Source organism: Carettochelys insculpta, chromosome 1, assembly GCF_033958435.1.
Source record: "Carettochelys insculpta isolate YL-2023 chromosome 1, ASM3395843v1, whole genome shotgun sequence".
NCBI lineage: Eukaryota > Metazoa > Chordata > Testudines > Carettochelyidae > Carettochelys > Carettochelys insculpta.
The window spans coordinates 53,078,757-53,104,471 of NC_134137.1; the positions used below are offsets into that span (position 1 = coordinate 53,078,757).

The 25,715-nt window shown below is 41.0% G+C and overlaps 1 protein-coding gene across 1 annotated transcript in view; it reads left to right on the top strand.

Moving 5' to 3' along the window:
* The window catches only part of BRCA2 (BRCA2 DNA repair associated), an 88,685-nt gene extending 67,063 nt beyond the window's left edge, over positions 1 to 21,622 (top strand). Inside the window, exons 19-26 of the mRNA XM_074982356.1 lie at positions 4,540 to 4,684; positions 10,921 to 11,042; positions 12,003 to 12,204; positions 13,449 to 13,615; positions 13,702 to 13,840; positions 18,694 to 18,947; positions 19,912 to 20,064; positions 20,830 to 21,622. Coding sequence (XP_074838457.1) covers positions 4,540 to 4,684; positions 10,921 to 11,042; positions 12,003 to 12,204; positions 13,449 to 13,615; positions 13,702 to 13,840; positions 18,694 to 18,947; positions 19,912 to 20,064; positions 20,830 to 21,471 — 1,824 coding nt within the window. The 3' untranslated portion in view covers positions 21,472 to 21,622. The remainder of the gene's footprint in view (positions 1 to 4,539; positions 4,685 to 10,920; positions 11,043 to 12,002; positions 12,205 to 13,448; positions 13,616 to 13,701; positions 13,841 to 18,693; positions 18,948 to 19,911; positions 20,065 to 20,829) is intronic.
* Positions 21,623 to 25,715: the final 4,093 nt, after the last annotated feature.

Genomic DNA, 25,715 nt, shown 5'->3' on the forward strand with positions numbered 1-25,715 from the left:
CTCTATTTTCGGAAAAGACTTATAAGAGGCTTCATAGTATGAAGAACTCACGGACCACCCTACGCTCACTGGTGGCCATTACCTCCGCCAGAAGGGTGTTGGAGCTCAGGGCCCTGACGGTGGACCCACGTTATATGGTGTTCCACAAAGATAAGGTCAGGCTGAGACCCCACCCAGCATTTCTGCCTAAGGTGGTCTCCCTCTTCTACATTAACCAAGACATCACCTTACCGATGTTTTATCCAAAGCCCCATGCCTTGCGTAGGGAGCAGAGCTTACACACTTTGGATGTCAGGAGGGCACTGGCCTTCTATATGGACAGGACTGAGCCCTTCCGGAAGTTGCAGCAGTTGTTTGTTGCAGTACCAGATAAGATGAAGGGGCACCCAGTCTCCTCTCGGCGGATCTCCTCCTGGATAGTGGCCTGCATCAGAGAGTGCTACAAACTATCGGGGGTCCCCCCTCCCCCCTGCCCGATCAGAGCTCGCTCCACTAGGGCACAGGTGTTCTCTGCGGCGTTCTTGGCCAAGGTCCCAGTCCAGGACATCTGCAGGGCGGCCACTTGGTCCTCCAGTCACATGTTCGCAACGCCTTATGCAGCATGCATGGGAAGATGCTGCAGTGGGCAGGGCTGTCGTGCACTCATTTCAGGGCTCTGACCCTGCCTCCTAGAGATTGACTTGCATTCACTCAAATTGGAATGCGCATGAGCATCACTCAAAGAAGAAAGGACAGTTACCTGTTCTGTAACTGGTGTTCTTCAAGATGTGTTGCTCATGGCCATTCCAAAGCCCTCCCACCTTCCCCCTCTGTCAGAGTAGCCAGCAAGAAGGAGCTGAGCCGGGGGCAGGGCGGGCTTTGCATATATGGGCGGCCATATGGGTGCCACTCCAGGCGGCACTGCAATGACCCTAGGGCTACTGGCTAGGGCAAAAAGCTTCTGGCAACTGGGCATACACCCGGCGCACACCCAAATTGGAATGGACATGAGCAACACATCTTGAACACCAGTTACAGAACAGGTAACTGTCTTTTGTGAGTTAAGGCCTCTGTTCTGACTTCGAGGGAGGAGGGTTACACACTTCCTCCAGCAACTAAAATCACTGAAAGTAATTACTTCAAATCCCTGGCAAGGCACACAACTCCAGACAAGTGTCCTTAACTGGAGGAATTGCATTTGCTAGTTCAGGGCTATGTCTACACTAGCCCCAAACTTGAAAATGGCCACGCAAAGGGCCATTTCGAAGTTTACTAATGAAGTGCTGAAATACATATTCAGCGCTTCATTAGCATGCGGGCGGCCGCGGCGCTTCGAAATTGACATGGCTTGCCCCGACAGGGCTCCTTTTCGAAAGGACACCGCCTACTTCGAAGTCCCCTTATTCCTATCTGCTCATGAGAATAAGGGGACTTCGAAGTAGGCAGGGTCCTTTCGAAAAGGAGCCCCATTGGGACGAGCTGCGTGGCGGGGAGCCGCGTCAATTTCGAAGCGCTGCGGCTGACTGCATGCTAATGAAGCGCTGAATATGCATTTCAGCGCTTCATTAGTAAACTTCAAAATGGCCCTTTGCATGGCCATTTTGAAGTTTGGGGCTAGTGTAGACACGGCCCAGATCCATTTCAGGAGGCCAGCAGACAAAAAACAAACTTTATACAAAAATCTTTAACTGACTATTGAACTACAAACTGACCTGATAATTTAAATAAAAATAAAATCCTTGATGGGTTTGAAGAACTTATAAAACCTACTAGCATCTCTACATGGAAAGTGGATAACAGACAGTAAGTTTAGCATGCGCGTAGGCAGTTTGTTTAGTTACTTGTTTCCTCTGATGTTTGTCCTAAATAAGTGTGCTGTGTATAATGAAGACTGGCTGGTCACTGGTAAATACTGTCATGCCCCCTGGGAAAGAGCAGAACTGCAGGTGCTGTACAAGTTAGACCTGTTGGGATAAGCACAGTGAATTTGCAAGGGGTAACTGTAACGTTCCAGTTTTACAGAAGATGAAAATGGTAAAGGGATATAAGAAATGTAAGGTCTCTGACTCAGGCTTCATCACATGTATGCAGGATAGGAGAGCTGCCTTATTCAGGCTCTGAGCAGAGCATGGGCAAAATGTAATAAAAGTTTGGTTCCCTTCTGACAGACTTGATGCTATGCATGGAAAGGTTGCATCTAGATTGAATTGGAGCATATACCTCATAGGAAGCCTAAAGCCAAATTTCTGCCTGAAAGGGCAATCCCACTGTAGTCTTCTTTTGAGGACATGCTATGTGATAATACCAATCAAATAAGATTTTTTTCCTCCAAAGATACAACTGATAGTAAAGTGGAAATCCATCCTCAAAGGGATTGAGTCTTTCTTGTCCTCCTCAATAGCTTTAGCCATTCCCTCCTTGGCTAGGGATCACCTGCTTATCCTAGCCGGATAATCCAAATTCCTTAAACAACAAGGACCAACCTGAATTTATCTACAATTAAAAGAATGTCCGTAGCAATCAACGTTCCCTCTAACTTTTTCCATGCATGTGCAGGTTTTTCTATTCATGGGAGAAATAACTTTTTAGTGTGCACCAAGATGTGTGAACATGTACTATTGAAAAAACAAAATGTAGCTGTGGTGCTCAGCTAATGAGCTGGTCAGCATTTGAATTTCTTCTGAGTGGCTTACAGGAAACACTGCTAGCAACAGCCTTTGTGGCAGATACCTCAATGGATGAAATGAGAGATCCAGTTAATGTTCAAGTAGCAGAGGTGGCTGTGTCCCTGAATGGCAGATGCCCGCTACAAACAATAGCTGTGCTCATGCAAATTCACAGGCTCTCTTCTATTTGGATGGAAAGTAGGTGACATAGTAGTGGACAGTGCATTTAAACAAAGCAATTCCTTTTTTGCCTATATTGGTATCTTGAGAAATGGCTACAAGCCCAATGTGAAAGGGTCCAAGCTATCCGTGTCCAGACCAACATGTGGAGCAGTAAAAGGCACCAGATTGATTTTCCACAAGATCTGTTACAACATTCTGGGCAGAAAACCTTATGCTTCCACTTAAGAAATCTGCAGAGCAGCAACAAGGGCCTTTTGTTAACAACTTCTGTTAAAATCTGTAAGGTGGAATTACTGTCTGTTGCAGAGGCCTCCTTTGGAAGGGAAGATGCTGCATGCAAGTGATACAGAAATAGTTCCCATTTTGGTATTTAATTTCAGGGGGAGACTTCCCTCTTTGCCTTTCTATAACCCTTTCTACTTAAGTGCATTGTTTACTATTTTTCATGTTTTTCTGAAACAGTTGCCTACACAAGGGAGAATTTTACTTTTTCTTTCTGTTCTACTTTTCCTGCGTGGCTTATTAGCCAATGGAAAAATTTAATTTTTTATATCTGTATTTTGTGAGCTATTTAGTGTATTGCATGTCACTTCCTGGTTCCTAATATTAAAGCGTTTTTGTGCTGTTTTGCAATGAATAGTCTGGTGGCAAGCCCAGCAAAGAGGATGTAGTCAGCACAGCTTTAATCACCCCTGGAACAGTTGAGAGGAGGGGACTAATTCATACATCTATGAATTGTGGAAATGCTGCTGGCAGAAAGAGCATTTCCTATTCTCATCTACTTTTGTTCTGCTAGTTTTCTTGAAAATAATTCTCTCTGAAATAAAAAAAAAAAAAAAAAATCTGCCTGTGTTGAAACTGCAACAGACAGAACTGTTGCCTTTATATAGCTGTCATCTCAACTAAATCACAGCCCTGAACTTTGGAGTTTATTTTAATAAACAGATATAAATACAAAAATTGAAAGTATTTATAGCTTTTATATGTTCCCAGATATGTATTTCATGGGCATGCCAACAGAATTATGTAATATATCAGATTCAAGACTATATTACACAAACATGGCACAATAAGGCAGGCATTCAAATAATAAAATGAGAGGCGGAAGAAAGGAAGGTTACCCAAAGGTGAAGGGAGATGGGTGGAACATGGCAGCTCGACAAAATGGAAGCCTGGCATTCCTTCAGCAGCCTGTTGTTTGTATTCAAACATATCTGAGGACAGAGTCCAAATATCTTTGATTTCATATAACCTATTCCTAAGGAAGGTTCCCACCGCCAACTGCTGATTCTGAGATGTGAATGCCACTGCTGTATTTTGGGCATAAAATTACTATTTCATTTTTGTAAACTTGTCATTGGTAATCTTTGCAGCCTTCAAGAATTGATGGTTTTGTGGTGGAGTTAAGCTCAGCCTAGCAGGTGTGAGATCAGATTTTAATTTGAATAGAAAATATTGCAGTAGTGAGAGAGGACAAGGGAATTCTTCAAAAATGAGATGAAAAGTTATGGCAGTTGTTCATAATTCTGAAATGTTTTTTCCCCAAACAAAACATGATCGTGGTTTTTTCAAAAATTAACAATTTTTTTTTCATATTATTGATATGGTGAAAGATTGGTTGTACTGGTGGGCAAATAGATTCTTAAGACTGACTTAGGGCATTTTTAAATAAATATAAAGCCTTAATTTTATACGTGAATTCTTATTCCAGTGGGTGGAAAAGATACCAACTGGATCATATGTGTTCCGTAACAGTCGAGCTGAAGAAAGGGAAGCTGCAAAGCATGCAGAGAATAGACAAAAACACCTGGAAGCTCTGTTTTCTCAAATCCAAATGAAATTTGAACAGCATGAAGGTAAAACAGCTTCATAGTCTGCAATATAGTTGTACCTGTGTTGGTCCTAGGATATAAGAGAGATAAGGTGGGTGAGATAACATCTTCTGTTGGTGAGAGAGACAAGCTTTTCAGTTCACATAGAGGTCTTCTTCAGATCATGTCTTCTACAAGCAATTAACCAGTGAAACAGATCAAGTCACTCCTTAACTTATTCCTTACTAAGTTAAATAGAATGAATTCCTGGAGCTCATCACTATGAGGTGTAGTTTAAATATTGTCTTACCTCTTCAATGAACCCTTTTCCATTTTTCAGCATCAGTGCCAAGTAGAAAAGTATATAAACTCTGCATTCATACTGAGAGTCCTTGGGAATGCATTCAAGGATCTAGTTACCCCCGATGGCCTCAGTGTCTGACTGGCAGCCCATGTTCAGCTGATTAGCACCTTGACCCCAAAGTCTTTTTCAGAGTTAACTGCTTCCCAGTATAGAGTCCCTCCCTCATCCTGTAAATATGGCATATGTTCCTAGATCTATAACTTTCTTTGACTATAATAAAATATACATCTTTGTTGGTGCCCAACTTATAATGCAGTTCATATTGTTCTTTATTAATGATGAGGAAAGCACACAGAGACCGCTTGGCCTTCTGTCTCCCTAGGAGGTACAGGGCCACACTAGCTGCTTCCAGGGAGCTGTGCAGAGCCTGGTGGGGGGGACTACCAACCCCACTAATCCTTCCCCACCCCAGCACCAGCAGGGGTTCCAGGCTGTATGCTGCCCCTCTCTCCCTGCCACTCCACCCCTCTCCTCTTCACAATTTACCATGTCCACAGTGGCCCATGACTAAGACTGTCAGTCCATGGATATCTTTAATAAAGTCACAGGCACTAAACACATATTCACAGCCCATGACTACTTCTATATATGCCTAAATAAACTAGAGTGGGGGGGTGGTATTCTAGGGAGGAGGTGTAGTCTAGGGGTGCTGAGGGCCCAGGATCCCTGCTGGGGTGGGGGATAGCAGCACACAAGCTGGGTCTCCTGCTGGTGCTGTGAGTGGGCAGCAGCATATAGTCTAGGATCCCTGTTGGAGTAGGGTGGGCAGGCAGTGGCACACACCCCAGAACCCTGCTGATGCTGGAAAGGGAGTGTTACTGAGGATAGCAGGCTCTCTACCTGACTCCACACAGCTCCCTGCAAATGTCTGGCATTTTCCTGCAGTTTCTAGAGGGAGGGAAGGCTAGCAACTCTGTGCTGTCCTGCCACAAGCATTGGTTCCTCAGCTCCTATTGGCCATGAACTGCAGCCAATGGGAGCTGCAGAGGTGATACCTGCCAGCAGAGGCAGCACACAGAGCTCCTAGACTCCTCTTCCTAGGAGCTGCAGGGACACGCTAGCTCCTTCCATGGTATACCCCTGAAATAAGCACTGCCTTGCACCTTAACCCTTTGTCCCAAGTCTGAGCCCACACCCAAACTGCTTCTGGGGGTGGGAGGAGAGGGGGGATGACACCTATGGTGTCCAAGATTGCTGCAACATCAGCTGGTGCATCTGGCCAAGGGCCTGCCTGAGCCACTCAGGAACCCTAGAGTAAACAACATTGGCAACTGTAGAATCACAGAAAGTCCTAGAATCCATGACCTCCATGATAGATACACAGCCTTATTCGTGACCTTGTTTAAACAGCGGAGCAGCCATCATGGGTCACGCCAAAGGGCCGTTTAGCCCAATATCCTGTCTTCTAGTACTTCCCAATGCCAGGTGCCCCAGAAAGAATGAAGAGAACAGGTAATCATCAGATGATCCATCTTGTTGTCCATTCCCAGATTTTGCCAGTCAGAGGGTAAGGACACCATAGGTGCCTGTCCTGGCTAGTAGTCATTGATGGAATTAGCCCCCATGAACTAACGTAGTTCTTTTAGAAACCTTTTTATAGTCTTGGCCTTCACAACATCCTTTTACAAAGAGTGCTACAGGTTGACTGTGCTTTTTGTGGAAAAAATACTTCCTTTTGTTTGTTTAAACCTGATATCAATTTCATTTGGTGACCCTTAGCTCTTGTGTTGAGAGAAGAAAGAAATAACACTTTCTCCACACCAGTCATAATTTTACAGACCTCTGTCATGTCCCTCTTTAGTCATCTCTTGTCCAAGCTGGAAAATCCCATTTGTACCTCCTCACATGGAAGCCGTTCCATGCCCTTAATCATTTCTGAACATCTTCCATTTCCAATATGTCTTGTGAGATGAGGTGAGCATATTTTCATGCAGTACTTCTGAGAAACTTTTTGTTTACTGTCCTTTTCATCTTCAGTTTCTGGCCTTGCATAACAGCTGTCACTTCAGCCTGGAAGTATGCCTTTGTCGTGTAATTTCCACCCCAAGTGTTTGGCAAGTTTGCCTAACTAGGGAGACATGTTTCCTGTTTGTTCTTCCTGCAAGCCTTTCTTGCATTACATTAATTCATTTGTACAGGAAAAAACAACGAAGTTCTGTGGCACTTTATAGACTAATGGATTTATTGGAGCATAAGCTGTCGTGGACAAAGAGCTACTTAACAGATGCATCTGATGAGCCTGTCTGTTAGCCTGTAAGGTGCCACAGGACTGCTCGTTGTTTTTGCTGATCTAGACTAACGCAGCAGGAGACGTGATTTGCAGTTTCGGGATCCCTAAAGGAAAAGGATTACACCTTTTTCTGGCAGGGCAAAGACCAAGAGGAACCCAGGGAGCACGGTGTCGGCTTTGCCATCAGAAACACCCTTCTGCAAATGGTGGAACTAGTCACAGGCGGATCAGAAAGACTCCTTCAGGTCAAACTTCAAACCTGCGCCAGTCCCGTCCACCTGATCAGCACTTTGTGCTCCAACCCTGAACGCCACACCAGAAGGAAAGGACAAGTTCTATGACGAGCTCAGTGACGCCATACTGCAAATACCTGCTTGTGAACAATTGTACCTTTTTGGGTAAATTCAGTGCAAGAGTCGGAGCCAATCGTGACTCATGGCCCTCTTGCCTAGGTCACTTCAGTGCGGGGAAAAATGAATGACAACGGACAGCATCTCCTTGAGCTTTCCACGTACCACAATCTGTGCATCACAAACACATTTTTTCCGAACGAAGCCACAGCAGAGTGTTTCATGGAGACACCCACGCTCGAAGCACTGGCAACAATTAGACTTGGTCATCATCAGATGCAACAACCTCAAAAACATCCTCCTGACACGCAGCTACCATAGTGCTGACTGCGATACAGATCATTCGCTAGTCTGCTCCAAGCTCAAGCTGAGACTCAAGAAGTTGCACCATTCTAAACCAACTGGAAGGCTCCGCATTGATGCCAGAAAGATGGCAAACTCAGAAAAAACTGAAATGTTCAGAGCGACCCTTGAGGAGAACCTGCACAGCAGCCCTGATGGTGCTGATGTGACATCCAGATGGCAGCATCTGAGGGACACAATCTACAATACGGCCTTGTCAGTGTTTGGAAGAAGAGCTGGAAACACAAACGACTGATTTGAAGCTAACTCCGATGAGATGATTTCAGCCATTGAAAAGAAGAGCACTGCATTTCTGGAGTATAAATGCTCACCAAGTCCGAGTACCCAGCAAGCACTCAGAGTAGCCAGAAAAATAGTACAGCAGACAGCCAGGCGCTGTGCCAAGAACTACTGGCTTAAGCTACGCAGCAGTATCCAGACCTGGCTGACTCTGATAATCTCAGGGGAATGTACAAGGGCATAAAGAAGGCAATGGGACCTATCCAGAACAAGATGGCACCTCTGAAATCCACATCTGGTGAAGTCATCACTGACAAAGCCAAACAGATGGAGCGATGGGTTGAGCACTACTCCGAGCTGTACTCATGCGAGAACATTGTGGTTGATACAGCCCTCAGTGCTGTCGAGCTTGTGTCAGTCATGGACCAGGAACCAACTGTGGTTGAATTGAAGAAAGCTATTGACAGCAGTGCCGTAGGAAAGGCCCCAGTTCCAGGATGCCTTGGACGCACTTCTGGAACCCCTACATGAGCTGCTGTGCCTGTGCTGGGGAGAGGGTGAGGTTCCACAGGATATGTGGGATGCCAACATTGTAACCTTGTATAAGAACAAAGGAGATAGAAGTGACTGCAACAATTACCGTGGAATCTCCCTCCTAAGTATCACTGGTAAATTGTTCACTTGTGTCATCCTCAGCAGACTCCAGAAGCTTGCTGAGAGGGTGTATCCTGAATCCCAGTGTGGATTCCGCACTGAGAGATCTACCATTGACATGATCTTCTCCGTGAGGCAGCTGCAGGAGAAATGCAGGGAGCAGAGGAAGCCACTCTGTCACCTTCATTGACCTGACCAAGGCTTTTGACTTGGTCACTAGGGATGGACTGTTTAAGTTGCTCCACAAGATGGGCTGTCCACCATGGCTACTCAAGATGATCCAGGCTTTCCACGAAGACACGAGAGGAACCATCCAATATGATGGCACATTATCAGATGCCTTCAGCATCAGGAGTGCTGTCAAACAAGGATGTATCCTTGCTCCATCATTGTTCAGGATCTTCTTCGCACTCCTCCTGAAGTATGCCTTTAGATCCTCCACAGAGGGCATCTTTTTGCACACAAGATTTGACGGGAAACTGTTTAATCTTGCAAGGCTGAAGGCTAAGTCTAAGGTGCAGGAAGTGCTCATTAGAGACATGCTGTTAGCAGACGACACTGCTGTAGTGACACTCACAGAAGGCCAGCTTCAAAAACTGCTGGATCAGTTCTCCAAAGCATGAAAGGACTTCAGGCTTACCATCAGCCTAGAGAAGACAAACGTTCTTGGTCAGGACGTTGCTGATCCTCCATCAATCAGCATTGACAATTACACACTAGCGGTTGTCCATGAGTTTACTTACCTCGGGTCCACCATCACTGACACCCTATTGCTGGAGACTGAGCTAAACAGAAGGTTTGGAAAAGCAGCCATAACTCTATCCAGACTTAGCAAGAGAGTGTGGAACACCAACAAGCTGTACACTCACACCAAAATGCAAGTCTACAGAGCCTGCATCCTCAGCACCCTCCTCTACGGCAGCAAGTCTTGGACCTTGTACGCCCACCAGGAAAAGAGGCTGAATGTCTTCCACTTGCGCTGCCTCAGGCGCATTCTTGGGATATCACGGAAGGACAGAGTGCCCAACAACATCGTCCTTGAGGAAGCTGGAATTCCAACCATGTATACCCTCTTCAGGCAGTGGTGGCTCTGCTGGCTTGGCCATGTCCACAGGATGAATGATGGAAGGATCCCAAAAGACATCCTGTACGACGAGCTAGCCTCTGGCAAAAGACCTCCCGGGCATCCCCAGTTGCGCTATAAAGATGCCTGTAAGAGGGACCTCAAGGAGGTAGACATCAACCCAGATAGTTGGGAAGAGCTGGCAGACGACCGCAGCAGCTGGAAGCAGAAACTACGCAAGGGCCTTCAGAAGGGCGAGATGAAGATCAGACAGCTGGCAGAGAGAAGCAAGCCCATAGAAAGGACAGCAAGGACTTGCCAGACACCCAGTACATATGCAGTAGATGTAACAAGGACAGTCACTCGCGTGTGAGCCTCCACAGTCACAGTCAATGCTGCAAATGACGATCTTAAATGGAGTTATGAAGGGCGCGATCCATAGTCTACACAGACTGAAGGATGCCTAGGATCCTGGGAGACTAACGCAGCTACCCCTCTGATACTTGTACAGGAAAATAACTCAATATGCAACTTCCCTTCACTGACAAGGTTTCATATAGCATCCATAAAATTGGTACATCCCATTATTCTTAGAATGTTGCTTAGCAGCTCCTACAGTAATGACATTATTCTGTATCAGCTCCTTTTTCCTCTCTCATTACCATGCACAAAGAGGTTGTGTTGTCTTGTCTCGAATCAACTCGCTGACAAATATTCACATACCATTAAAATATAAAAATACTTCAGCCACTCAAGTGCAAATAATTTCATTCCTCTTACTTGGCAAAGAAGACTTTCCCTTTTAGTAGATATTTTCTATCTCTGTCTCCCGTGATTCTTCAGTTAGCTGACACCACATTCTGCTGTGTGAAATTCAAGTTAACAGAATTTCTGAAACTTGTATAGTTAAAAAATTGAATTCTTTTATTGAGATTCAGGGATACTTTGGTCGCTCTAGCAAGCTTTTTGTGTCGCGCTTTCAATTTTTTCTTTAAAATTGTGGTAGTTGGCTATAATCTTTAACTTTTTTTTAAACAGACAAACCCCGAAGAAGAGCACTGAGATCACACACACTTACCAGAGAGCAGATTCATATTTTGCAAGATGGTGCAGAGATTTATGAAGCAATTCAGAATGCATATGATCCTGGCTGCATGGAGGTAATTATTAATTGTGAACACCACCCTCAAATGCATATGGAATCTCCATTGTTTTTATTGAATAGTAGTTTCTCCTGGATTCAAGGACATTGTGACTTAAGTTAGTCTTTTATAAAAGTTGTCAGTTTCCCAGTTCTCTGCTAAAACGTGTTAATAACAATAAATATAAAAGATGTTAATAGAACTTTATATTTTACTAGCAGATTTATAAGGTGTGAAAATATATACTCTAGAACAGTGTATCTCAACCTTTCTTATGAAATACCCCTTTATTTTTTTTTAAAAATTACCCCCTGTACCTACAATTTTCAGACACCATTTTTTTAGTACCATTGCAACAAATTTGTTTAACAAATTAATCATAACTGGTTGGTTGGGAGAAATTGCCTTTAGGCACTAAACTTGCCATCATGCTTATGATTGTGCAAAAAGGATAAATAAAAAAATTAGATAAGTCCAATTTTTAATTCATAAAAATGATTGAGAAACACTGAGTTAATGTACCCTCTGGAAGAGCTCTGAGTACCCCCAGGAATACATATACCTCTAATTGAGAACCACTGCTTTAGAGTAGAGCTAAACAGAAATGTTCAGATGTAACATTTTAATTAGAAAATGCCAGCTTTAAAAACTCAACATTTCTTGAGAAATTAATCAGACTGATCTGAAATTAAAATGAAATTAAATGAAAATTAATCTTGTATACGACTATAACAGAAAGATAGCCATGTTAGTCTGTATTCTAACAAAACAAACAAGCAGTCATGTAGCACCTTAAAGACTAACAAAATAATTAAGAAATTTCTTAATTATTTTGTTAGTCTTTAAGGTGCTACATGACTGCTTGTTTGTATTTTTGCTTGTATACAACATTAATTAGAGAGAGCTTTCTCAAACCTGACAGATTTTTTTTACTTATAGACACAGGAAGCTGAGTGGGTTTGCCCTTTGTGATTACAGGGCTATCTTAGTGCAGAACAGTTAAAAGCCTTGAATGCTCACAGACAGATGTTGAATGATAAGAAGCAAGCTGAGATACAAGCAGAATTCAAGAAGGCTGTAGAGTCTGCTGAACAAGAGGAACATGGTTGCTCCAAAAGAGATGTGCGTACTTTATGGAAATTACGTGTTATAGACTACCGAAAACAAGAAACAGATAAAGGTTAGTACCGAAAATGTAAGCCAACTTCAACTTTTAGCACAATAGGCCAAGTTAAGCATTTGGGATGACATGGAGATTAAAAATACATAATTAAGGCCTAGTTCAACACCTAAACAAATACTTTGCTTCAGTTTTAAGTGCAGAGTTTAAGTCGTGGCAAGGTGGCTAATGGAAATGAGGATATGGAAGTCAAAAATTACCACATCAGAGATGAATTGCATTTAGCATTTTAAAGGGACTAGGTAATCTCAAAGAATTAAAGGAACTGGCACGTGACATTGCAGTCCCAAAAATAAAGATTTTTAAATGCACCTGTAAACTTGGAGATCATATCTAATGACTGAAGAATTGCCTATTTTACCTATTTTTAAGATAAAGCCAAAAAGATGATCTAAGAGACTACTGGCCTATTATCTTGACCTCAGTTATATGTAAGGTCTTGGAACAAATTTTTGAAGGTTAAGGCCAGAGAGGTAAACAGTAATTGGGATAAAATACAATGTGGTTTTACAAAGGTAGATTGTGCCAGATCAACCTTAATTCCCTTCAAGAAAATAACTGATGTTTTTAGATAAAGGAAGTGCATCAGATCTAATCTATCTGGATTTCATAGGGCATTTGATACAATTCCACATGCAGGTTCATATTGGTTAAACTGCTGAACATAGAGACTAATATAAGAATGCAAAGGTGGATAAAATTTAAAGAGACTGCAACAAGTACTCCTCAAAGGTGAACTGTCAGTTTGGAGGAAGGTTACTAGCAGAGTTCCTCGGGGATTCGTCTTGGGATTTAGGGACGTTTCTTAAAATTTTTATTGATGATCTCGGCAACTGCTAGCTGGAAATATCTCCAACAGCCAGTGAAACTACACGGAATTTGAGAAGGAATTTTCCCCAGGTCAGACCAGCAAAGATCCTGTTGTTTTGTTTTTTCGTCTTCCTCTGCAGCATGGGAAAAAGGACACTTGCGGGTTTAATCCAATGTATATTGTGGATTTTCTGTAACTTGAACTCTTTAAATCATTATATGAGGACTTGGTAACTCAGGGGTCTAATTACAGAATGGCTGGGTGAGGTTCTGTGACCACCAGTACGCAGATCAGACTATATGATCATGATGGTCCTTTCTGAACTGAAAATTGGGTCTATTAGTCTAACAGAGTTACACCAAGGATGTCTTAAGCTGCATTTTTTAAGCTTCCATGTTACTGCACACGACTGTTTTCTAATGTTATATTTTAGCAGTTATATTGAGTATATGGCGTCCATTATTGGATGTATGTTCCCTGTTAAAAGAAGGTGGTCGGTATAGAATATACCAGCTAGCAGCTTCGCAATCCAAAAGCAAATCAGACACTGTAAATGTACAGTTAACAGCTACAAAGAAAACTCAATACCTGCAACTACAGGTAAAAGCTTTTAACTATAAATATATATTAGACTAAACAATGATATATACTTTATGGCATAAATATTTAAAGTTCTATTTTTTCAGGCTTTGCAAGAGATACTACTACAGATCTATATTCCAAGAAAAGCTTTGCAGTTCAGCATGTTGTTGGATCCATCTTTTCAACCAGCTTGTGCTGAGGTGGATTTAGTGGGATTTATTATTTCTGTTAGTAAGAAAACAGGTATGTTTTTAATGGTCCAAGTTTTTCATGTTTAAACAATCCTATTTAAAAAAAAAATCCCAGTTTCTTGGTGGTGTAACCTGCAGACTTGTATCTATTTAATGCTTAGGGCAGACAGACCAAACCTTAGAATCAGTGTAGAACTGGAAGGGATCTTGATGACTTCTCAAGTCCAGCCATCTGTGCTGAGGGGGAGAACCAAGTAAATTTAGATCATCCCTGACAAGTGTTTTGTCCTACCTATTCTTAAAGGTCTCGCTGATAATGGGGATTTCTAAAATCCTTTGGAAGCCTGTTTCCTTACCCTGTTAAACTATGCCTACTTTAAGAAGGAAGGCTCTGATTCCCCATTCACATACATGTAATGATACTAGCCCCCTATCAAGCTAGTGTGAGTATGAACAGCAGTGTAGCCAAGCTAGTGCTGGTGACCATAGCAGAACTCAGGTGTGTCATGTATAAAACACTCTGAAATTGGGTTTGTGCTGAGTTTCATATGGGTTTGTACTCAACATGGCTTAGCTAGGTGTCTGCTGCCACTACTAGTGCTACTGCAGCTATATGACTGTTTTATACTCACATTAGCTCAATGAGTGCTAGCTTGAATATCTGTATGTGACCAGGGGATTCACATCTGTACCTTTTATAGTATAGATGTACTCATAGTTAGAAAGATGTTATTGATATCTAACCTACGTATACCATGGCACATATTTGAGCCCATTATTTCTTGTTCTACTTTCAGTGGACATGGAGGACAGTCAATCACTGTACTAATTGCAATAGTCCATAATGTATTGGAAAACTGTTTTCAGGTTATCCACCATACGCACCACCATCTTTTTTCAAGATTAAATAGGCCCAGATCAACCTTTCCTCCTAGGTCTGGTTTTCTGAGGTATCTCTATACTAGACATGGAAGTTGACCGCAGGCACTCAATTTTAGCTGTGTCAATTGTGTAGCTAAAATCGACATATCTTCGCTCGGCTAACTTGTCTGTCTTAATGGGGAAAGGTCAATGGGAGAGTTTCTCCCTTTGACCTTCCTTACTCCTCATGTCTCACAAGGAGGACAGGGGACGGCTGCGACCACTGTGAGCTTGATTTTGCATACACATGAAACTGAACCCTGGAAGATTGACCCTGAGTTGAGCGGTCGTGTAGATAAGACCTAACCCTTTTATTTTTATTGCTATAATTTGGACACTCTCTCTCTAATTTGCCCACATTTTTTCCTGAAGTGTGTTGCTCAAAACTGGATGCAATTACTCTAACGGAGGTCTTAGCACTGCTCAGTGACGGACATTTATCTCGTGTCTTACATATGGCTTTCCTGTTAATAGGCCCTGGAATTACATTATCCTTTTTTATCTCTGCTATACACTAATTCTTCACATTCCTTTTGTGATCCACTATAACCCTCACATCCTTTTTATCAGTACACCATGTAGCCATTTATTTCCTGTTTTGTATTTGATTGTTCCTTCTTGAGTGAAGTACTTGTCTTAACTGAATTTCATTTGATTTCAGACCAGTTTTCTAAATTTTCAAGGTTGTTTTCAGTTCTAATCCAGTTCCCCAAAGTGGTCCAATCCCTCTCAGCTTTGTCATCTGCAAATTTTATAAATACTCTCCACTCCATTATCCAACTCGTTAATGAAAATATTTAGTACTGATCCCTCTGTAACTGCACAGAAGAGTCCATACTCCCAGTTTGACCATGAACCATTGATAGCTTCTGAGTGTGATTTTTTTTTTTTAAACAGTTGTACATTACATTCATTTCATCTAGACCATTTTGTGCATTTGCTTTTGAGAATGTCGTGGGATTGTCACAGGCTTTACTAAAATCGTGCTAGATCATCTCTCCAGCTTCCTCCTTTTTCATTATGCTAGTAACCCTGTCAAAGTAGGAGACGTTTTTGTTTTGGCATTATTTGTTATTTCTTACAATCTTGTTGTGATCTATATCTTTACAAATTGATTGTTTAGCACATGACCTATAAGGAGAGGCTGAGGGATTTGGGCTTGTTTAGTTTGCAGAAGAGAAGACTGAGGAGTGATTTAATAGTAGCCTTCAGCTTTCTGAAGGGGAGCTCTAAAAGGGATGGAGAGAACCTGTTCTCAGTGGTGACAGACACCAGAACAAGGGGTAATGGACTGAAGTTTCAGAAGGAGAGGAGTAGGTTGGATATTAGGAAAAACTGCTTCACTAGGAGGGTGGTGAAGCACTGGAATGTGTTGCCTAGGGAGGTGGTGGAATCTCCATCCCTAGAGGTTTTTAAGTCCTAGCTTGACATAATCATGGCTGGGATGACTTAGTTGGGGTTGATTTCTGCTTAGGGCAGGAGGCTGGACTCAATGACATTTTGAGGTCCTGTCCAGCTCTGTGATTCTAAGATTCCATTTCTCCATAGTATCTTAGGGTTGTGTGAGACTTTAGAAATATAACAACAATCTTTCTTCATTCCCTGCCATTTGGGAAAAATATTTTAATTACTTCTTGGGGAAGAACTTAGAGAGGCATTCTGAGAAGATCATGGGTTTGGGGGGTTTTCTCTTCTTATTTTAAACGTTTGGTCATTCTCCTCTATCGCAGGAGTAATTTTCTGGTGCCTAGGTTCAATAACTATGAAATTTCTATCTCTGACTTGCATGAGCTCCTCTCTTGATCAGCAGTTGCATGGATCCAGTGGAGCCTAGCTGTTAGGGGGTGATAACTGTAGGAAGTCAGGTGATCTCACTAGTAACTAGGAAGGGCTTTAGAATTTCAAAACAAAGACCTGGAACTGGACTTTGTATTTAGTGAACTATTGCAGAGAATGAACTGCCCGCTAGAGTAATGTACTCAGGACAAGTTTTCTTGTTAAGCAGATGAGCGGCTATGTTTTCCACCAGTTAGACCTTTTTCAAGGTTGCTTCATTCCTAGGTATAAATAGCATCAAACAAATCTGGAGATTGCAAATATTTTCCTTCATGATGGTTCTGTTCCCAGTAGGATGCATCACAATATTCTGGGCAGTTACAGGTGAAAATGGGCTGCTTTGGTGGGGAAGGAGGCACAGTTGTTGAGGCATCCGGTTGTACTATATCCATATGGGGATCCACAGGCTACAGACCAACTTGATAATGGGGATGGTATAGTGAAGGCAACTTCTTCTGAAGCACTTCTGTCTTCCTACCATCATCATTTCGTTCTGATGTGGGGTCAGTCAAGTGTTGGTTATAACTAAGCCCTGGGAAATCTGGGAAATAGACCTGGCTTGTACTTGACAAAGTGAAGAACTCGTTGTTCCTGATGTGCTGGTACTGCCTGCATCTCAGCCTGTGGAGTCTAATCAGCTCTTTCCATGACTTCATGTAGAAGTTAAGGAAGAGAGGACTGAGCCTTACAAAAATCTACAGGAGAGGACACCAGAAGTGATCCTCTTGGTTTGCATGTAGAGGAGGACATTTCAATATCTAATGATTAGCGCTGTCAAATGCTGCACAGGTACACAGCAGGATGAGCATAGCTTTATTTTACTTGTAAATGGACAGATCATCTCTAGAACAAGCAGTGTCATAACAGGTTAAGTTTAGGTCAGGTCATTGTATTAAGTCTTACTGCTCCAGTTTGTTCAAGAATATTGTGCTGCCTCTTTTCCTTGTACTGCTTTATTACAAGTGCTGCTGTTGCCTTCATCCTTTTCTTGTGGAAACAATGCAAACTGAAGGTTGTCTTCAGAGTCTGCCTGCAATGTTATTGTCTTCAACTGCCATTTCTGAAGCCATGCATTGTCTTGCTAAACCTGATGGCTGTGTCTACACTGGCCCTTCCCTTTTGAAAGGGGCATCAAATGTGCCGGTTGAAAATGCAAATGACATTGATGTGCACATTCAGCACCTTGTTTGCATAATGATCGCCACTTGCATTCTGAGGGTTGTTTTTGACAGGCAAAATAGCCGTGTAGATGGGGTTCCTTCCAAAGGAAGCTCTAGTTTCGAAAGCATTCTTCTTCCTAATTTTTTTCAGGGAGAAGAGTACTTTAGAAAGCTGGGCTTCCTTTCAAAGGAATCCCATCTATACGGCTGTTTTGAGTTTTGAGAGCAGCACTTTCAGAATGTGAGTGGCTGTCATTATGCAAATGAGGTGCTGGATATGCATTATTTACATTTTTGAACCAGCATGTTTGCATGCCACTTTTGAAAGGGAGGGGCCAGTGTAGACATAGCTAATGTTTGTTTTTTACATAAAAAAGTCTAATTTCTAAGAGATCTTCATCAGAAGTTGTTTGCGAAGCATGCCGCTTACAGATTGTTAAGTGTATTATTCATTTTTAAATAGCGAATCCTCACAATTATTCTACTTTAATGTCCTGGCTTAGTCAAGTATTACTTTGCAGGCATATTGTTTTTGTTTGTCCACAGGTTATACTTAACTTTTTTTTTAAATGATCATTTATAAGTAATCTTCATATGTTTTTCAGTAACATGAGACAAGGATTTACAATGTTTTGGGTACTTTTTTTAAATTACCTGTGGCACTTTACCCAGCTAGATAGTATAGCCATTTTAAATATTAGTTTGAGTCCCAGACAGATTTGACTTGAAAAGTATTATGAGCTAAATTCTGCTGTTACGCTGTTTGTAAATATGGAATACAGTAATTCCACTGGTTAGTGGAATTGCACCAGATTAACACCAATGTGGTTAAGATTAGAGTGTGGCCCTAAGTAAATAAACATTTTGAAAGTTGAAGGCTTCCTTTCTTTGGAAAATAACTCAAAAGTATTAGTAGTGCAAGTTTTTTTCTTTCCCTGTGAAAACATTTGTCTAAACTGATCGTTTCAATTTCATTAAAATATTTTAGGTTTTACTACTCTGTATTTGTCAGATGAAGATCATAATTTAGTGGCCATCAAGTTTTGGACAGACGTTAAGCAACTTGCTATTGAAGATATAATTAACCCTTTTACATTAATTTCTGCAAGCAATCTTCAGTGGCGATCTGAATTCAAATCGGAAATTCCCATATTGTTTGCTGGGGATCTTTCTATATTCTCAGCAAGTCCAAAGGACAGCCACCTTCAAGAGAGGTTTAATAAACTGAAGAACATAACAGAGGTAAAAGGGTGCATTTTAATGCAGTAGTTATTAGTATAACATAGTGTTTTACAGTATTGAGACCGTTAATTCAGGTAATACTCTGGCAAACTAGTAGTAATGCTGATAATATTCACTTTGATGGGGTTTTGGTTTAGGGTTATTTAGTTTTCTTTTGGAGGAGAGTCCATATCATTCATGCAGTTTCATCATTTTTTCTTGGCTTTTCACTGGTATCCTCAAGAGCACTGTCAGGGTCATTGTGCTCTGCCCAAGAAGATTGGAATTGTTTTTGGTATGCAAACTGTCATTGCAACTTTAATTGACTGAAGTTAAATAGGCACACTGTTTGGCACAAGTGAGCCAATTTGTTAACAACAGTTTACTGTCAGAATAATAACTGCAGTTTTCAGACTATGAAGTGGAATATGAAATAAAACAAAGCAAGTATTTCTCACACGTATTTAATTTTCTTTCAAAGATATACAAACATGCATTTACAATTACTCTTCAAGTAGCTAAACTTAGAGCAATAACATGGTATGATCAAATTGTTTCTTATAGCTAGTACATGTAGAATATAAAATCACTAAGTATTTGAAATAATTGGCATTCACTGTGGTTTGGCACAGTGTGCTAGAAATTTGTAATTCTCATTGAATAAGAAATAATTTAATATCAATTGATGCTAATCTAAAAAAAGTTAGATGGTGGGGAGTTTCTAAAAAAAAAATTGACATTAGCAGTAACTATGGATTAACGATATTGCAGATTGTTTTCAAACAGCTGCAGCAATTTTTCTTTTGTTCTTTTTTTAATCACAGCTTGAATTACTACTATTGTTTACTAGCCAGTAGATAAGCAGGACAATAGTCACAAGGCCCAGCTTGTTTAAGTAGTAAATACAATCTCAGATGTTATATTTTATGCACATTTCAAAAAAACCACATAACTTCTCTTTATTTTTGTCTCACCTATCTTGTAGAATGTAACTTGTTTTTACAGTGATGCAGAATGCAAACTGATGAATTTGCTTCAGATAAATTACCCACAACAATATAAGTTATCTACAGAGTGTGGCTTAGATCACCTTTCTCCTTCCTGGAAATCAGGACTTGATGCAGGAAATAAACTTCTAGTAAGTGGACTGAAGTGTAAGATCAATCTTTCCTTAGATCTCTCCTCATTTGAACCAATATGTGCACACCAGCCTAAGCATGGTCCTTCTCTAAAACTTCACAGTCTAAAGGACTGCAATAATCACATTCCCACACAGTTTTGAATTCCTGAGGTGCAGTGGTAACCCTCCTCTAGAGATTAGAGTACAATCCCTAGCCCAAAATATTCCACTTAACATTCATTAAATCAAATAAAGTAGTCTCAAGATATGTGTCTGTTCATCACATTGGTTACATTTCCTATTTTTATGTGAATTTTTTATGTGAAACTAATTAAGGGATCTTCTCCCAGGTTTCAGTTCAAAAGCATGTTGCATACTTTGTTTCCCTTCTATCGCTGTACTTCCCTAATTCTTATTTTTTTCAACCTCTTGTCATTTAGCATATATTAGGTCAGCCTGTCTTTTCACAGCTGATTAGGCATTTTATGAATCCTTACCCAGGGGATGGAAGAGTCCCCCCCCCCCCCCCATGAAGTTTAGATTTGAGGTACATATCAAAGCAGAGGACAATTAGGCACTGTATCTGTACAGGGACCCTTTTGGAGTTACACAACTTCTTTCTGCTACTACTGCATAGTCATTAGCAGAAGATTGAATAACATGCCCTGACATAAATGATGGCTCAGTACTGTTTGTCCCATTTTCTACTGTATTGCAGAAATAATTGGAAATTTAAAAATAAGTTGTTTGACTCAACATTACAACTTTCTTCTTTTTAACTAGATTTCCTCTCCTAATAGTGAAATAAATTATCAGAGCTCTTTGTCAGCCAGCAAGCTTGACCTGAAACTTGTTCCACAAAGCTCAGGAAAAATGACCCCACATATTTCTCATACTGAAGAATCTCCCAAGAACTGCAAAAAAAGAAAAGCTCTGGACCTGCTCAGTCAAATACCATCCCCTCCTCCAGTAACGCCAATCAAAGCATTTGTTTCTCCATCTCTGAAAAAGGCTTTTCAGCCACCACGAAGCTTCAGTGTCCAGCATAATAAATCAGTTAAGAGAATAAATCATAACTCTGGTCATATCACCCCCTTTAAAGTGGTAAATGAAACTGCCCCTCTTCCTGAGAGTGATTTGGTTGCTGATGAAGAACTTGCAATGATAAACACACAAGTGCTCTTGTATAATTTGCCAGAAGAAAAGAAAACTGACTGTGTGGACAAATCCACTAAAACAATATCCAATGATCAATCAGATCCCCCTTTTCTCAAAAATAACTGTCTTAGGTTGGTTTCAGAAACAAAAACTTCACAAAACAATACTGAAAGAGCTGAGGCTTCTGCGAAAGATGCAAAGGAAACTGACGGCTCATTAGCAATCCAAAAGAAGCTACAAAGGCAAAGAAAACGAAAATACTACTAACTGCATATGTACAGTAATGCATAGACATATTTATAAATGATTATTTTTACTCTTTGCACATTGTAAATGTTTATGCAGTTCCTAATTGTATTTAATAATACACATGTATATTGTAAAAACAAAGGTTTAATAAATAACATTTGATCTACCCTTAGAGAACCTTGGAGTTGAACAAAAGTGGTACAATCTTTTATACATTAAGATCGTCTTAGCGGTATATTAGGTATTGTTGAAGTAGAATACAGTACTTGTTTTAAATAAAAACATTGGCTTTTCTAACTTTCTTGGATTTTCAGGGGAGGCATTAAAATGTATTTATTTAGCTGCTGAGACTGTTGGATTCATTATAGTGCAGTAGATGGAAATAGTATGTTATGATTTTACAACAGGGTTAGTGTCCTTACCTTTTCTGTACTTATCTAGTGTTAAGATCCCAGAAGACAGTTTTTGAAGCATCATTTGAAAGGAAAATCTGAAATCTCTGAAAAGATTATCAAACCCTCAAGCAGGTAGAACACAGACATTGTTAGTATATCTACTACTCTCATTGAATGAAGAGATCACCTAAAATTGTGACATCATGAAAAGTTCACGTTGTCTTCATTTATTTATAACATGTAAACAATTAAATTAATCTAGATCTGCAGTTAAGACTGAGCATCAGAAAAGAAACAGTTACTCACGTTCTCATAACTGTGTTATGATATAGTGGTCATGTCCATTCTGATCAAGTCCACATATGCAGCATGCATATAGATTGGAAATATTTTCCCATAGCAGTTTCCATCGGATTGGCAGGGGAAACCTAGATAGTGGTGCCTTTGTGGCACTCCTTATATGACCCTGCTGACCCAGTCCTACGTCAGAGGGGAAGAAGGGTTGGTATTGGAGTGGATGTGAATAGCATATCTTGAAGAACAACTGGTGAGAAGGTGACCTTTTTTTTTTTTTTCCTTCGAGTGCTTATTCAGGTGCACTCCAATCAGGTGATGTCTCCTGGAGATGAGGTCTGAGCTGGATGATAGGCTGAGGAAAGCCACACCTGGAGTGGTCAGACCTTCACTCCAGCATGCCTCACCACATAAGTCCGAGAAGACTGATGAATCTTCTTACAGTTGTGGTGGGTTATCATCTGAATGAGATGTCATTGTTTGAAAACTGGATTGAGGCAAGATTTCTTTCACCTGCACTGAGTCCAGTACTGCCCCAATAAATTCTGTTTGAGTGTGGAATAGCATCTGCTTGTCCACATTGAGGAGCCTCTCAAAAGTGTCCCTCATCACCTGGACCTGAGACTCTGCTTGCTCCCTGGAACACCCCTGCAGCACCAATCTTCAAGGTACAAGTATACGTGTATCTGCCTCTTGTGGACAAATGCAACCATGACATGCACTTGGTGAACACTTGGAGGGTTGTCAATAGACTGAATGGGAGCACCTCCAACTGGTAGCACCTGTGGTTAACCGGGAACCTCAAAACGCATATGTGGGCCAGACAACTGGGTGCTCCAAGGATTGTACAGAAGCCTGGTATCAATAGTTTGGCAGGGACACTGGCACTGGTGATTCAATTCTGCACTCTAGCTCCACTTGGTGTTACAGAGCAGTGTGGATGTGTGCTTGGTACCAGGGAGATGGAGCTCAATTGCCCCTGTGCCAGGCATGTTACTGCTGAGCACAGTGCTGAGGATCTATGTGCTGATGACTGGGAACTGTGCCGGACACAGGGCTACAGCAATTGAGTGCCACCTCCATTGCAGGCTTCCCTCTAAATGGTGCTGGTTTCACTGATACCAGAAGCTTGTCCCTGTCTAGGTAATAGGTCGAGGTCATCTCAATGAGGTCCCTTGCAGTCTCAAAAGTGTCTAGGATGGAGGGTGGCTCCAACACGTCCCCCTGGCACTTGCCCTGCAGGAGAGTCACCAGACTCAATAGTGCCTTCTGGGCCACTGGAGCTGATAGAAAAGACTCGGGTTGCTTGGGAACTGGGTCTTTATGAGGGTGCTGCAAAGTGTCCTTTGGCAATCCGGAAGCTCTGAGAGGTGAGGGCCTGCTCTGATTTTTTCTGTATGGGAAGCACCAGGGAAGTGGAGTGGTGAAAGGTCACCAGAGCCCATACACAACAAACAGTTAAACAGAGAACCATGAAATTTGATGCTCCAAATGTTATGGTACCCTACATGTCTGTGTTTTACACATTGGTATGGATGACCCTGGTACTCAAGATTCTTGCTGCTGTTGTGATTATTTTCTTCTTCCTAGAAGTTGTGTAAGTTTAAGGGATATGGATGCAGCTTCAGTGGTTTAACCTATAAACAGGCCCTAGCCTCTTCCCCTCACAACATGTTGTTCAAACAGAAAACATTAATGCCAACCTCAACTGGATAAAGATATATTTCCTGCAGATTTGTATGTAATAATTAAATATTGTTTTGCTGTGGTGCAAAGGGAGATTGGAGTTAAGATTTTGCATTTGAGAAGGATTCTGATGATTTTGTGTGCATTTCAGGTGTTCAGACACGGGTTAAAAATTACTTTATTGTAGAACTGTGGAGTCTGTGAGTATTGTGATATGATTAGGTGCTGAGGGATGTAAGCTGAGGTTTGTGGACATTAATTTTAGCTTTTTTGCTATTTAATGACTAAACTTTTACTAGTGTATTAGCTCAAAGGCCCTGTCAGACTCAAGACAGCCTTTTGCTATGTGCTGTTACTGTGGGGTCTGGCTGTGGTCTGAAGAAGTGGGTCTGTCTCACGAAACCTCACCCAATAAACTATTTTGCTAGTCTTTAAAGTGCTACTTAACTGCTTTTTGTTTTAAAAATCTAAGTGTATCTAAGTATTCTATTTCCAATGTGAAAAAGCAGATTTTGAGTTTAGTTTTACAGTTTAAGCACCTGACACCTAATCTGAATTTTTATATTCTGGTGGTGGTCATACACCATGCTTTCATATATGTTCATATATGGTTCTTTAGATTTCTCTTGTTTGTCTGACTATATTTAGACCAACTTTGTGTTTGTGAAATATCAGAACAAAATTCTCCCCTTCATCTGAACCTCCATATGTCTTGGCACAGGGCTCTGAAATGACTTGAAATACAATGCATTTTCATGTGTGGCTATTTTTTTCTTTATAAATCTACAAATGTGTTAATTTTACAATAAATCATCTTCTCTTCACTTCCTTATTTGGCATACAAAACCAGAGTTGCATCTTCCAATAAAGAAGCCATCCTTCTGCTTGGGAAATAGGTTGCAAAGTGAAAAGGAATATAACTTACAAGCCCATCATGACCTCAACAGTTTGTTTCCATTATTTCTGTTCTGAATAAGACCATTATTTTCAGGCTATTGTAACATTTTTGTGACCCTTTATCAGAGATGAAAGGAAAGTGGTGTCTACAGACACTACAAAACATAAACAAAAAAATATTTCCCGTTTTATATAACCAGAGAAGTCAAGTTTTACACAACAAGATTAAATTAGATGAACCACAAAGCAGGAACCTGAGTGCAGTACAGTACACAAGCACCAAGAAGAAGCACCAGTATCTTTACACAAATTCTTATGAGTAATATTGTACAAAACGCATTCTGCTCTTCATGGATGTTATGGGATACACAGTAACTCCATAACTGGTGTGCATATGAACAGTCTATCCTAGATTGATAAGGAATGAAAAGATTTCATACAGTCTAATGTCATAACACTTGAGTGTTTGAGTTCCAAGGCTAACCTCTGAGTTTTCAAATTTGTATGCTTAAAATTATTTTCCTAACATCCATATTTAGAGGCCTAACTTTAGATGGACAAATTTAAAATAGGGCCCTACACCCTCACTTTCCCCATGTAATAGTTGTGCCCATTGGCCCCAATAAAAGATCAGAGTCCGTTGTGAACCAACAGACAATAGACTGTCCTTGTTTGAGAGAGCTCACTTTTCAGGATATGGACTAGATACAAAAGGGATGAAACAGACAAAGAGGAAACTAGAAGAGACCAATCAGGCCACGTGTCTTCAGACTATTTAGATGTTATATTCAGTAATGTCAATATACCTTGAATTCTCTTATTGCTGAAATAAAATGTCTTTAAAAGCCCCACATAATGTACACAGTAATAAGTACAAATATTTTTAGTTGCTTTTCAAGGTAAGGTTCCAAAACAACTGACTCAGAAAACTCTTTTAGTTCTCTTGTAGCTTTATTATGTCCCTGACATGGAATTACAGCATTTAGGTCT